Source organism: Salvia hispanica, chromosome 6 (assembly GCF_023119035.1).
Source record: "Salvia hispanica cultivar TCC Black 2014 chromosome 6, UniMelb_Shisp_WGS_1.0, whole genome shotgun sequence".
NCBI classification, from domain to species: Eukaryota; Viridiplantae; Streptophyta; class Magnoliopsida; order Lamiales; family Lamiaceae; genus Salvia; species Salvia hispanica.
The window spans coordinates 39,534,755-39,548,953 of NC_062970.1; the positions used below are offsets into that span (position 1 = coordinate 39,534,755).

Sequence of the window (14,199 nt, forward strand, 5' to 3'; positions counted from 1 at the left end):
TATTACTACTATTACTCTTCATCACCACCACCACCAACTTATGGTGATTTTTTCTATCTTCTTCACAAACATTGCCACTCTCCGCCTCCACCACCAATGTACGAGCCAGAGCCAGAGCCCGAGGGTCCATCACCGGCGCCAGAAGCAGAAGAGGCTCCTCTAGCTCCATCTCCTATCTAGATATGTTTTATTAGGTTGTTTTATCGTGTCATCTTATTCTACCAATAAATCATTTTGTCACTTGTTTTAATCTCTAATTAATTAAGTAAAAAAGCTTGATATAATAAGTACTAGTATTAATGTATTATGCACCTAGGTCGAAGTCTTCTGAGAATCTAGCTACCTGAATTTTGGAGAGTTCGAATTAAATATGGTTCGATGATAAGTGAATGCAGAAGTTATTTCTAATATGAGGTGTGAATGTAATTTTGTTTTTGATGCTTATGTTGTGTTCCCTCTAGTCTACACTAATTTCCTTAATCATTTTAATGCTTACCTTGTTGTTCGCTCGATTGTGATGAAGTCTTACAACCTGGATTTGAGTGATCTTGATTTGATAGTGCACCTATAGACCTGCATCATCATGTTTTTTGACTGGAAGACTCAATGCTAACTATCGAGACTTTGGATTATCCAAATGGAGTACATACTTTTGTGAAATGGTTCATCCATATTTGGTGCCAGATTCAACAAGATTGAGTTGGTAAAGATTGATCTTTTAAGTTTTATGGAGTACTATATGATACTCATGAATAGACTCTTTACCAGTATTCCGTTTGTATATGTATGGTAGAGTAGCACATTAAATCATTTGTCTATAGAAGTGGCTTCCTGTTGAGGGACGGTATATACGCAGATAGATGCTCCACAACTGTCAGTTGTGTGAGCACCACCAGTTGGGTCGGGTCGCAGATGGATCCATCCTATAGGAATTTTGTGCTCTATAATGCATGTCTCACCTAAGATCCATTTGACCCAAAATAATAGTATTCCATTTGATGCGATAATGTCCCCAAAAATGTTTAGATTGCACCATTTACTACAGCGAGAAAAAAGTAGTTGTGGTCGCATTGAAACATTGATATACTTGCAAAAATAGATGTTAATAGTAGTCCAGGCATTTATATTCATAAAACAAGATTTCTTGATGTGGCATAACACTTTTGAATCTCAAGAATGAAGATCGCTTAATTTGTCATTTGAATTTAATGTTTTGGGGTAGCAAATATTATTTCGAAAAGCAAAGGGGCAAATCCGCAATTACAGAGAAACCTAGACTCTCTTTCCCCAAATCCCCCACAGATTCAAGTTTTACAATTTCAGTAAAAAATTTGTGATCGGAGAAGATGAGCATGTGTATGAGGCGCATGTTCCCCAAATCAAACTCAAGCTTCTTCCTCCAAAGCGACACGCCCTAAAACCGAACCGTGCCCCTACGAGAGGACACCTACGTCATCGACCGCCTCCGGACCGCCTTGGCCAATGAATTGATAGATCCACCCAAATCCGCCGCTTTCTCCACCAACGTAGGTTTCCTCCACGCCTTCAAGGGCGAATCGACGGTGAATATCTCGCTCCTGCAGCGATGTTTCGTGGATCTGGTGACCGGAGATTCCCGGACGAAGCAGAACGCCACGACATGGTACGGCAGACGGACTCCGCGTGCGGGGGCGAGCAGCCGCGGAGGCTCAGGAAGCAGCGGGTTTGGCAGGAGCTGCAGAATAAGTTGAAGTCTAATCGGAAGGTGAAGGGTTTCGTTGCCGGAAAAGTGAGGGGAGGCTACTCCGTCGGCGTCGCTGGTTTCCTTGCATTTCTTCCGGCTCGAAATGTTATTAATTGAGAGCTTATCCCCTAGGAATTTTGTGGTTACTAAAGTAGGCTGAATTCGGCATTTCCTTTGATTTTCTTATAATAATTCATGAATATGAATGATTGAACTGGTTAGAGGAATCGAAATTTGTTTTACTTGATCCTTTACATTCTGTTCTCAGATGAAAACAGTAAACGCAACTGACAATTCAATGAATAAAATTGGTAAATTCAATCGTGATGAGTAACCAAATGCACAATTAACACTTTTCAAACTGGAAGCAGATGAACCCTAAATAAAAACAAATTGGAAAATTCAAGTGAAAAGTATAGTAAATTAAAGCAGCAATCAGCCAAAACAGCAGAGTCCGATTCCAATTTATTCAATTAACAGTACAACTCAACGTATCTATCTACTCCTCCCGCTTATATAAGAAGGAAAAAGAAATAAATATTTACAGCTTGTGTTTTCGATTTGAAGTCAGGTGGAGAGCATAGAATTGATCAACCGAGAGAAGGCGTAGCGCAGGCGTGGATATAGCCTGAGAGTTTGAGCGCTGGATTCCTTCCACATAGCCTCAATTGTTTCAATGAACAGATTCAAGCTCCTCACCGGCGGGATGTAGAGCGTGAGCGGCGCCGCCGAGAACGCCACCGTGAAGAACAAGTGCAACACCATCTATTCTGATCGTCTCTCGAATTGGGCGGAGAAAGGGGATAGAGAAATGGAATAGTATGTTGTTATCTAGCTTTGAAATGGACTAAGCAGCGACGTGTTATAAATACTGCTCACAAAAATTAATTTTTTATTGTATACAAAATAGTATGGATTTTAATTTACTAAACTAATTAGTATTGGACAGAAAATTTGGCTAAAGTGTTGGTATTAATTATAATGATATCAACTCATTAGAAAGAAAAAACTTATTATAAATAAATTTAGCTTAATTTTTGGTGAATAATCCAAACAAAAAAAAAATTATTATTAATTTATTAGTGAAATTGAAGGGGATAATGAGATTGTAAAATTAATTTAATTTTGAAGAAGGTGAAAGTAATAGTGATTTGTTAAATTTCTGAGAATTTACTTAAAAGTTGAGAGGACATAAATTGGATCAACTAATCACATCTTTTATTGTGGTAAAATGATTAAAAAGGTAGGTGAGAATGACTGAATAAGCTTAGGTGTTACATGTGAGAGAAAGTTGGCATCTGTCCAGAACTTTCTATGGATTTCTGTGGGCGTATTTATCTGTTTCTAATCATTTATTGCCGACTAATACTATTGTTTTCGAACATTCATCGTAATTGAATTTATTATTCTACGTATCGTTCAAATTTTTGTATAATAAATCACATCAATGAATAGAACTTAAAATGATTTAAATTGATAAAATGGATAAATTTTGATACATTTGAAAAAATGACTAACTTAGTTGATCGGATTAATTAATTTAATTCAAATCTGGAGTTCCTTTATTTTACTACTACATTCTAAGACCACCTTCAATCATTTACACCAAACTTAAATCCATATTGAATGTATATCACACTAAAAAATAATTTTATTCTAACCATTTACATCAAATTTAAGATTTATACCATTTTTGGAATTTTGTCACACTAAACTTTTGCAATAACACCAAATATGGTGTTGTTTCACAAAAAACACCAAAAATGAATTTGAGTTTGGTGTATGGTTGGAGAAGATTTCTACACCAAACCTCATTTTTAGTGTATAATTGGAGATGGTCTAAGGATATCGACGATTGTGATTTGAAAATTAACTTAGTTACAGTCAAGTCAACCAATCATAACTCATTTTCTCAATCTCAACATTTTTTTCTTTTCTAATTTGATACTCCATAAACGTAAATTTTAAATGATTTTATATGTAATCGTGATTTTAAAGCTAAGCTGATTATTTATGAAGTTGTTTAACACGCTCATCATAAAAATCCAATTCTTAAAATAAAATATGTAGACCTATAAAATAAACGAAAAAATTAAAGGGATACAAAATGTTTAAATGCATCAATACAAAAGTCTAGTCTCCTCACGAGGAAAACACACAAAAAAGAAAGCAAAACTAAAACTATGAACTGTTCAGTCATTATCATAATCACATGTAACAACAAGTAGCTAGCCACGTTTATCGTTTGAGACCATTGTTTATTCAAAGAATTGTTGTTTACATTGCTTAGAAATTAGAATATGAGTATAACGAAATACTGGTGTGACCTTATTTTTAATATATCCAAACAATTACAATCTTTATAAAATCTAAATATTATTATATTTATTAATATGAATTAACATAAATAGAGTTTATTTTTAGGTATAATATTAGTACTATTAAAAAAAATTGATTTTTCAGCTTTTCAGCTTTTTTTCGATCCAATCCAAATCGAACCGGAAAACCAAAAAAAAAAACGAATCAAATTTTAAATTTCGATTTGATTCAGATTGAATATACAATTTTCGATTAGTTTGCTCACCTAGGTGATTCCTGAACTTACTTGAGCATGAGCATGGAAAGAATTTTAGACCACTTGATGACAAGCGGGCCTACCACAGACACGAGAGCCCCAGATGGGTTCAGGCCACTGTGGTTAAGATAGGCCTAGCGTAGAATGCAACAATGCTAACTATAGTCCATAGATTTTGTGTTCACGGTCGGAGAGTATGGAGGAAGCTGTCATTCTTAATACTCGATCTTATTTTGTGTTTCATTATCTTCAACCTCTTTCTATGTATGTGCACTCAATAACTATAAGCAGAAGAATCTCTTTTTATGGTCATTTGAACTCTTTTTGTGGTCACTATTAGTTATTTGAAATATCATAAAGAGTTCATTTTATATTTTGGCTTTACAATATATGGATGGTTGCTTTCTTTTATCTATAGTCAATACAATCAATGTACGTGAATGATACGAAAATACAATGTACATAAAACACATTCATACACTTGGAGTATATTTTTGTGCAACGGAAAAAAAAAAGATTGCGATAATGAGTAATCATAAATCTCACAATAGGCCTCTACTTACGTTCATTGGCAGATTCAAGCGGAGTCTGTGGATAAACTAACACATCACCGACCCTTTTAAATTCAATCATTGGAGTTGCCGATGATCCCATCTCATGGTAAGGTAGCTCTGCCCCAACCTTAGGTTGGGGTTCACTCTGTTTCTTGATTTCTTCATCCGCCATCCATTTTAAGCAATAACCACTGCACCGAATCTTTCTTTGTAGGCTGTTGACAACCTTTTTTGTTGTGAGTTCTATTTCCTGGATCCGACATTGATACGATGCCCTGCATTAGGATGACTTTGGAGTAATACCAATCAAACTAGTGCTGCTGTCTGATAAAACACATTCCTCTCCAAAATCAATGGATTGGAAATCAGATTCCTCATGATAAGATGCCAAAACTGAGGCTTCTTCCCTTGCTCTAATTCCTTCCATTGCCACTTCCTTCATCGTTGGCCTTTTCTTACCAATTGGATTCAGACATCTCCGAGCGAGATCTGCCATAATTACAACCTCGTCCACACTACCTTCCAAAACCTCCGGATCAAGAATGTCGAACAAGCGATTCCCCTCCATCGAATCCAAGAAATCCGCAGCTAGATTCCTCCCTGATTCCACTCCAGCAGCCGAAACCGCTTTCTCCCCTGTTAGAATCTCAACAACAACCACCCCAAAGCTATAAACATCGCTCTTTTCTGTGAATTGACTCGACCAAAAGTACTGCGGGTCCAAGTACCCAAAAGTCCCAAACACCCTAGTGGTGAGATGAGTCTGCTCCACTCCCACTGACCTCGATATCCCAAAATCCGAAACCTTGGCATGGTACTTGCCATCCAACAGTATGTTTGTCGACTTGACGTCTCTGTGATAGATAGGTGACGCCGCGGAATGATGCAAGTACGAAAGCGCTCCAGCCACCTCAGCCGCGATCCTGACACGCATCCTCCACGACAACGGAAAATCCCTGTTCCGGACATGGATATGCTGGGACAGGGTCCCGTTCGGGACAAACTCGTAGACGAGGACCGGAACCTCTATCTCGAGACAACACCCCACCAAGGCCACCACATTCCTGTGATTGATCTGCGACATTATCACCACCTCATTCACGAATTCTTCAACATCTCCAACCCTCTTCGCCTTCTTCACCGCCACAATCCGCCCATCGCGAAGCATCCCTTTGTAGACCGTGCCCTGCCCGCCACGGCCTAGTATGCGGTCTTCGTTGTACCCATCCGTCGCGCGAGCCAGCTGTGTGGGGTCGAAGAATTTGATTCTTTCCGCGGCGCCGGATGAAGAGAGGCGCTGCTCCAGCAACAACCCTCCGTTGTTCTTGAAGTATCTCCTTCTCCGGTTAGTTCTGATCTTGTTCCTGATCAGTTTGGACAATAACCATAATCCAGTTAACAACATTAAGACTGCGACGGCGCTTCCAACGCCGATGATTACAGACTTGATGCGGCTGTCTCTGCTTCGATTCTTGCAGTAGAAACTCCCCTGTGTGTTGAAACAATCACTTCCAATTCCACAGATATTGCTCAAACTGGAGCTGCTGCATTCGTCGATGTCAACACAAGACAAATATGGATTCCCCTGAAACCCCTGTCGACAGCGACATCTGCTCATGTTGAAGCTATACTCATTATCATCGAATGTATGTGCATCCACGCTCCGATTCTCACACACAACCCCACTCATCAAATTCCATTCATCGACATCGAGCCGCCACTCCAGCGTTGCTGGCACCGTCCTCATCGCTAGTTCCATCTCGGCCACCGGAGCTGAGAAATTCACGTAGTTCTCGTACTCACTCGACAGCCATCTGTAGTCTGCGAGAAAAGCATACCCACAAACTAGAGAATCACCACCACCACCACTGACGGCGTAGGCGGCCTCGACTCGCTGGGACATCTCCGGCACGATGATGGAGCAGCAGTTGATGCCGTAGCAGGCATTGGTGGAGTCGCCGCAAGATGGGCGGCATCCGCCAGAGGAGGGAGCGGGGCCCACGAGGGAGACCTCGGAGCTGCAGCCGACTACGATGAGGCGGTTGATGGAAGCGCCGTAGGAGAAGGGGGAGTGGAGGAGGGATTGGCCGAGCTGGAACTGGCCTTTGGTTGAGGAGCAGTTGAGAGGGGTGGTTTTCTGCATTACTCGGACTGTGTTGTCGTTTAATGAGAACTCGGTGGCTTCCAAACCGGTGGATTTGAGGATTGGTTTTGAGTGGTTGGTGCATTCGATGGCGTAGGAGGAGTTGAAGCTGCAGTTGGGGCCGATGCCGAAGGGGTAAGGGATGCTTATGTCTCCGCATTTTTCTTGGCACCCTTTTTTGGAAAGTGGTGTTTCTTGAGATGATGATAAGGTAAAGGTGGTGATGATGAGGAGTGTTAATGGAAGTAGATTCATTGTTCTCTTGATTCACAGCTGCAAGGAGTTGAAACAGATTATTATAACACTCACTTTGAACAATTCTACGAAATGCGTTTAACAAAAGTAGTTTGGACTTTTCGAGTCTTCCACCTAAAAATAAAAGCATGTACTACTAGATTTTATCCATGTTATTCTATAACATGTTGTGTATGTTTGATACATGTGTTCAAGTGGGAATGAGTTCAATTAAGGATTTGATGTGCGTGGCCTAATTAGAGAAAATTCCAAACAAAGATACGTCTTCAAAAACAAAACATCAAAATGAAGCAAATAAGTGGAAATTCAATGCATCAAACTGAAGCAAATAAGTGGAAATTAGCAACAACTAAAATGGACTTCAAGAAAGACTCGGTACGTTAGGGCTAAACCATTTAATTTATTCTTGTGTAATAACGTGACCAGCATCTTATGATCTTAAGAAGAAAAGAAATGGAGTAGTAGAACATACCCTTGAACTTTGATGATTGGAGTTGAAGATTGCAGACCAAAATCTGGATTATAAAGAGTAAATATTTATATAGATGGATTGCTTCCTATGATGAATAAGTATTCCTCCTATATACGTGGGAATGCAATAAGAGAGAATTTGTTGACAAGACTAATAATAGTTGAATTTTGAATTTTCTGTTATACAATGATATAATAAGACTTATACTATCTTCCTGCGTACTATTTTCCTCATCCGGTACAAGTAATTCATTAATTTCCCACTTTAACAATATTAACATATTGTTCTAACATAACTGACAACAACTTATAGGGTAGTGATAAAATGCAAATTTATATATTGTACAAACTCAAAACTCCTCAACACAGTTTCAACACATTCTTAATACAATATTAACACAGTGTAAAATTTGAAGATTTTAATATCAACACAACATCAATCATTGACTATCGTTGAAATTCTGTTAACATTCCTGTTGATGCTTTTTTGTGATCTGTTGACATTTTTCAATGGTTCAAATCATAGTTTTAAGTTTTACCATATTTAGAGTTTTCATTTGATCACATTTCACGGCTTCTAAATATGAAAAAAATGGAGAAATAGTCCACAATATTCTCACATCAAATTTCTATGCATGTGACCAAGACATTTGAGCTAAATTTAGAAAGCCAACGTTTTCTTCCTAGCAAATGTCACTTTGTGTCAAGTCAACAAATACTCATGATTATGTATTTAACTCCAGATTCAGCCATAATTATATTTTAGTTGTCAAGTTCATCATGTCATTTTTTAGCTACAATAACCAAATACTAATATTTTTAGTCATAAATTCATTCACAATTACTTTTTTTGATTTCATCATTTTTATATTATTCTCTCATTTTTAATTTTTATTTAAATTACAACATTAGTAAAATAGAATAAAATGAATGAATATTTGAAAATTATTCAATAAAAATTCAAAAATTAAAAAATAAAATTGAACGTAAAACTTAAAAATAGGAAATGCAATATTATAAAATTAAAATACTGAATGACAAAAATAAAATTATTAAAAGTAAATTTGTATAAATAATCATTATTTAAAAAGCAACATAAATCATAGATCTTGCATTGTTTATATGCATTTCGTAAAAAAAAGGCTAAATGAAGTAGTAATATTATATGACGACAGAGATGGGCTTTTGTAATGAGCATATTTCGTAATTAGTTAATTAATTAAATCATTCGGTAACACGCAAGTCCAATCAAGCAGGTAAAACCACTTGATTTTACGCTAATTGTCTTAATTTAATTTGTCGATTAAGTATATTATCATGTCAATTTAAACGATGACACACATAGATTGATCTAACTAATTAACTGCTAATAAAAAACACTAATACAACCCACAAACTAGAACTTCATAGATTATACGTTGAAAACTTATTCAACATATATTTCAAAAGCTTGTTAAATTATTTTTCTATAATAAGCAAATGCTTAAATTTATCGAAGTGTCGAACCCAAATTTAACAAAAACAAAGCTAAAAATCATCATATATATAATCGTGTTAGAAAGAAGAAAATGAGAGACACCCTCGGTTAGAAAGAACAAGAGGAAGAGACTAAAAAACAAACAAAAGAACAAACAAGCTAGCCACCAATAGGGGCTAACTAATCAAAATCTACATACAAGCAAGGAGATGAAGTTCGTATATAATCGTGTGTTGCGAAAGAACTCACTTAGCTTCTTATGACAAAATTTGATGTTTGTGTGATAATCATGGTCTCACTCAAACTATGATATTGTTAAAATTCTTAATTACTAGTAATACTATGTCTTTGGTGAAAAGGAGAAATGTGGACACCAATCTCTCACCTAAGTTCTACTCCATCTTCTACTTCAATGTGTTTAACCTCACAAGTTTTGTTCATGAATCTGCCATTGCTTGGATTGGAAATGATATGCCCCGCTTAACACAATCCTCTACATTATCAATAGATTGGACAACATACACAATACCGTCAATGTGACCTATGTCGATGGCCATAGGAGGAAATTTCACTAATAATGTGAAAATAATTACAAATGACTAACACCAATTTTTGGGTATCAGAATTAGAAAGCCCAAACTGCAAAACAGAGGAGAAAATAGAAATTTTAAAATGCTCTGTTCTGATATACTACTACTAGACACTAGTTGTGCATAAAAAACTCATTCTCCGGAGTGATCTATTATGATGTTATTAACACTCAGTCAAACACTCATATTATGATTATGTATAATTACTTATCTACTCCATGGAGACAGTCAGTTTGTCTTTGATGGAAGATTTATTTGATGTCACTTTCTCAAAAGGAAGATCAACCGTCTGCAAGAATGAAGTTGAAGCCATTATTAGAGCAGATTAAGACAAAATAAAATGATTCAACTAACTTGGGATAACTACTTAAAGACAAATGAAGTATATTAATTCATTTTTTAAAGCATTAAAACTTTATAGATTATCAACTTTCTTTATAATACTATCTAGATCAAGTTTTATTATCATGTTTTGATTTCTTCTTCAAATTAAACTTATGCAGTGAGACAAGTTTGGGAATCAAAATGGAAACGGCCTCACTATTCCTGATCACCGCGCTCTTCATCCACCTAGCAACAGCGGCGGCAGCGCAAGGCACGTCTCTGTCGAAGCCGGGCTGCCTGGAAAAATGTGGAAACGTCGTCGTTCCATATCCTTTTGGCATCGGAATGAACTGCAGCGCTAATGCAGCTTTCACGATCATCTGCAACGAAAGCTTCAATCCCCCGAGACCATTTTTTATGGAGCAAATAGGGTTCGAAGAGTTAGTAGATATCTCGTTGGCCACCAAAACAGTTAAGGCGATGCAGTCCGTCTCTCCTCTCAACTGCTCTAAAGATAGGAAGTTGCTGCAGCTGGCACAGCCCATGGCTGCATTTTATGTAGCCACCTTCTCCAGCGTCTACAACAGATTGGTCGTCGTCGGCTGCCAGAACGTCGTTTCGCTGCTCCCTTCCAACGGCGAATGCAACCCCATCTGCGCAGTCTCATCCACCTGCGAAGGTATGAACTGCTGCCAGAACGTGATCCCGCCACGGAAGAGTGAAATCGAGTTCTTCTACAGTAATCCCAACGTCGATAGCGATGCTTCTCTCACCTGCGGTTATGTGTTCATGACTGATCAAAGATGGCTGATCAACGAATACGCTAACCACACCAACTTACATAACATGACGGAGCCCAAAAAATTCTCACCCAATCTCCGTACACCTCTGGTGCTTGAGTGGGAGTTCGAGATATCCAATGCAACGACGCTGCCTGGGGTTCAATGCAACAAAATTGAGTTTCCATTTTTCCTGTTAGATAATGGACAAAACATGAGCACGACCATATGTTCTTGCAAGCCTGGTTATCAAGGCAGTCCATATTTGAGCTGTGAGGACATCGACGAGTGCCGGAATTTGTCATTGAACAAGTGCCAAAACGGGACTACGTGTGTCAACACAGTCGGTTCATTCTTATGTCAAGTTCAGGGTGATGGCAAAGGGGCCAAGACGAAAACAGTAATCATCGGTATCAGCTGCGGCTTAGGTGGGTTAGTTTTGCTAGGTGGGGCGTTGGTGTTTTCCAAAGTCGCGAGGAAGAGAATCGAAGCCAACCGTAGGAAGAAGTTCTTCAAGCGAAATGGTGGATTCTTGCTGACGTCTTCTACTAATAACACCACCGAGAATATCAGATTCTTCAACTCCAAACAATTGGCATTGGCCACTGACCGCTACAACGAGAATCGCATACTGGGACGTGGCGGGCAAGGCACTGTCTACAAAGGAATGCTACCCGATGGAAGAATCGTCGCAGTGAAAAAATCCGAGAAGATGGATGAATCGGAGGTTGGAGCATTCGTGAATGAGGTCGTGATACTGTCCCAGCTCAATCATAGGAATGTGGTGAAGTTGCTAGGGTGTTGTCTGGAGACCGAGGTTCCTCTTCTTGTCTATGAGTTTATTCCAAACGGTACGCTCTTCCAACACATCCACGATCTAGGCAACGAGTTCCCTTTGTCATGGAAGATTCGTCTCAGAATCGCAACAGAAGTAGCAGCTGCTCTTGCTTACCTGCATTACTCTGCATCGGTTCCTATCTATCACCGAGACATCAAGTCGACCAACATACTCCTAGACGAGAAGTATCACGCCAAAGTGTCGGATTTTGGGACGTCGAGGTCGTTCAACGTGGATCAAACTCACGTGACCACGCGAGTGATGGGGACTTTCGGGTACATGGATCCCGAGTACTTCCAGTCGAATCAGTTCACAGAAAAGAGCGACGTGTACAGCTTTGGCGTGGTTGTGGTGGAGCTTCTGACGGGCGAGAAAGCGGTCACTGCAGCGGCTAAGGAGGAAGGAGGGAGGAGTCTGGTCGCGCAGTTCTTGCACTCGATGCAAGACGATAAATTGTTCGACATTCTTGATCCGGATGTGGTGAGAGAGGGTGGGGTGGAAGATGTTGTGGTGGTGGCAAGGCTTGCTCGGAGATGTCTGAGTTTGGATGGAAAGCAAAGGCCGACAATGAAGGAAGTGGCGATGGAGTTGGAAGCCGTCCAAATGGGGAAACTAGCCTCGAATCTGCAAACATGTAGTGAAGAAGAAACAGAGCCTGCAGTTTATGATTCTCTGTATATCTCAGACACCACCGGTTTTAGCACAACTGCAAATTCATCGGAGTTTCCTTTTCTGTCTAGGAGTTCATGAACTGAAGTGTTTCTGTTTGTAACAATTAAGATAAGGAGGCAATGAAGTCAACTTAGTTTGTAAGACGTTTCTTCTCCAAGGACTAGGATAGCAAGGAGGTTCCTCTTAATTGGTCAGCCATGAAAAATCCTCTTTCGACATACATGCATTCAGTCATTCACAAAACAAAAATCGAAAAGATAGCAACTGCATCAGATCACAAGTCACTAGTATAAACACACCTCATATTCGTGTGGCATGTTTCCATAGTAATAAGCATTCCATTCAATTTCTTCAACATAAAACATCAATTCCCAAACCATTTCCTATACTAGTCATTATTCAACCTACAACTTCCACATATTAAACCAAAACATTCGACTTTACAACCCACAGTTGAACACCTACAACCATTTTCTAACACATTCAACATAATTACAGATTAGTTTAAGCTAATAAACAACTCCCTGACCCTAAATGAACCCTTAATTTTGGTCTTATGCATAAGGCTTTGGTCTCCTTCACCAATGCATATTCAAACCTACTACATTACCTCCTAATGAAACATAAATTAATTGAATTCAACTTAATCAAACCAAATTAGCAAAAAAATTCATCCCTAGGTTTTAATTATTTTCCCGATTTAAAAACAGTAGTATTCAAGTTCCTATGGTATATCAATAATTATGAAAGCAAAAACCCAATTTAAAAATGAAGAACCAGCTAGCCTATGTGTTTGTGTCAAGTGTATGCAGAAAAAGAGAAAAGACCGGACCTGTATACAGACGCGGCGGTCGGAGTCAGTGGTGCAGCGACGGCGTGGCGGTGGTTTCGGCGATGTCCAAGAAAAGGAATGTGACTTTGACTCCCAATTTTAGTTATTTTGATCCAATTAATTATTAATGTTTCCAAAATTATCATTAATTTTTCAATAATTTCTCAAACTTTCTCCAAACTTATTTAATTACAATTATTTTTTAATTTTCATTAAATTATTTTTATACGTAAATTCGTTGCTTAAAAAAATGAAGTACTCCACAGTCGGGTCATATTTTAATGCTATAGCATCCTAATCCAAAATTAAGACCAAATCTCCATCGTTAAATTTTAAAATGAGTGGATGAGATTAAATCTTATGAGTCATATTTTAATGCTATAGCATCTTAATCCAAAATTAAGACCAAATCTTCACCCTTAAATTTTAAAATGAGTGGATGAGATTAAATCTTACGAATCTCAATAAATTGTAGACAAAATATCAACAAAAATGTAATATCGTCATTATGTTATCATATGATAATTTTCGTGAATGTTTTTTTATATCAACATAGTGTATTACAAATATCAACAATATGACATAAGAATATCAACACTATTACAAGAAAATATCAACACATATTTATTGAGATTGTTACATAGTTTTATTAAGATTTTTACATGGTTTTGTTGAGATTTTTTGATATATTTGTTGATAAAAATCTGGTTATCAACATTTACAAAAACTAAAATAAAAAATATCAGATTTCATCATCCGAACGTCGTCGGAACATATGCAATTGAGATTTCGTTGGAATCCTTATAAAATTATCTTTAATTTGATATATTTTTTGCGAAAAAATAATTTAGATCGAGAGAGTTACGTAAATTTGAAGTTTTAAGATGATTTTAATGAGAGATAATTGACATTAATACCCTCTAATTTTATTTATTAATTTTCTTGATTAAAAATATAATCCATTTA

At 37.8% G+C, this 14,199-nt stretch overlaps 3 protein-coding genes across 3 annotated transcripts; 1 reads left to right on the forward strand and 2 right to left on the reverse strand.

Annotated features, from left to right (window-relative positions):
- Positions 1–4,687: 4,687 nt before the first annotated feature.
- Positions 4,688–7,250, reverse strand: LOC125195328 (putative wall-associated receptor kinase-like 11). Its single transcript, XM_048093492.1, has one exon. The coding sequence runs from the start codon at positions 7,248–7,250 to the stop codon at positions 5,133–5,135; it is 2,118 nt and encodes a 705-aa protein (XP_047949449.1). The 3' UTR covers positions 4,688–5,132.
- A 2,481-nt stretch (positions 7,251–9,731) lies between these two features.
- Positions 9,732–11,046, reverse strand: LOC125193528. Its single transcript, XM_048091345.1, has 2 exons — positions 10,330–11,046; positions 9,732–10,077 (listed from the first exon to the last, which is right to left on the reverse strand). Exons 1-2 carry the CDS (start codon positions 10,655–10,657, stop codon positions 10,070–10,072), a joined length of 336 nt encoding a protein of 111 aa, XP_047947302.1. The 5' UTR covers positions 10,658–11,046; the 3' UTR covers positions 9,732–10,069.
- Positions 11,047–11,105: 59 nt separating this feature from the next.
- Positions 11,106–12,758, forward strand: LOC125193527 (wall-associated receptor kinase-like 8). Its single transcript, XM_048091344.1, has one exon. The coding sequence runs from the start codon at positions 11,106–11,108 to the stop codon at positions 12,477–12,479; it is 1,374 nt and encodes a 457-aa protein (XP_047947301.1). The 3' UTR covers positions 12,480–12,758.
- The last annotated feature ends 1,441 nt before the right edge of the window (positions 12,759–14,199 follow it).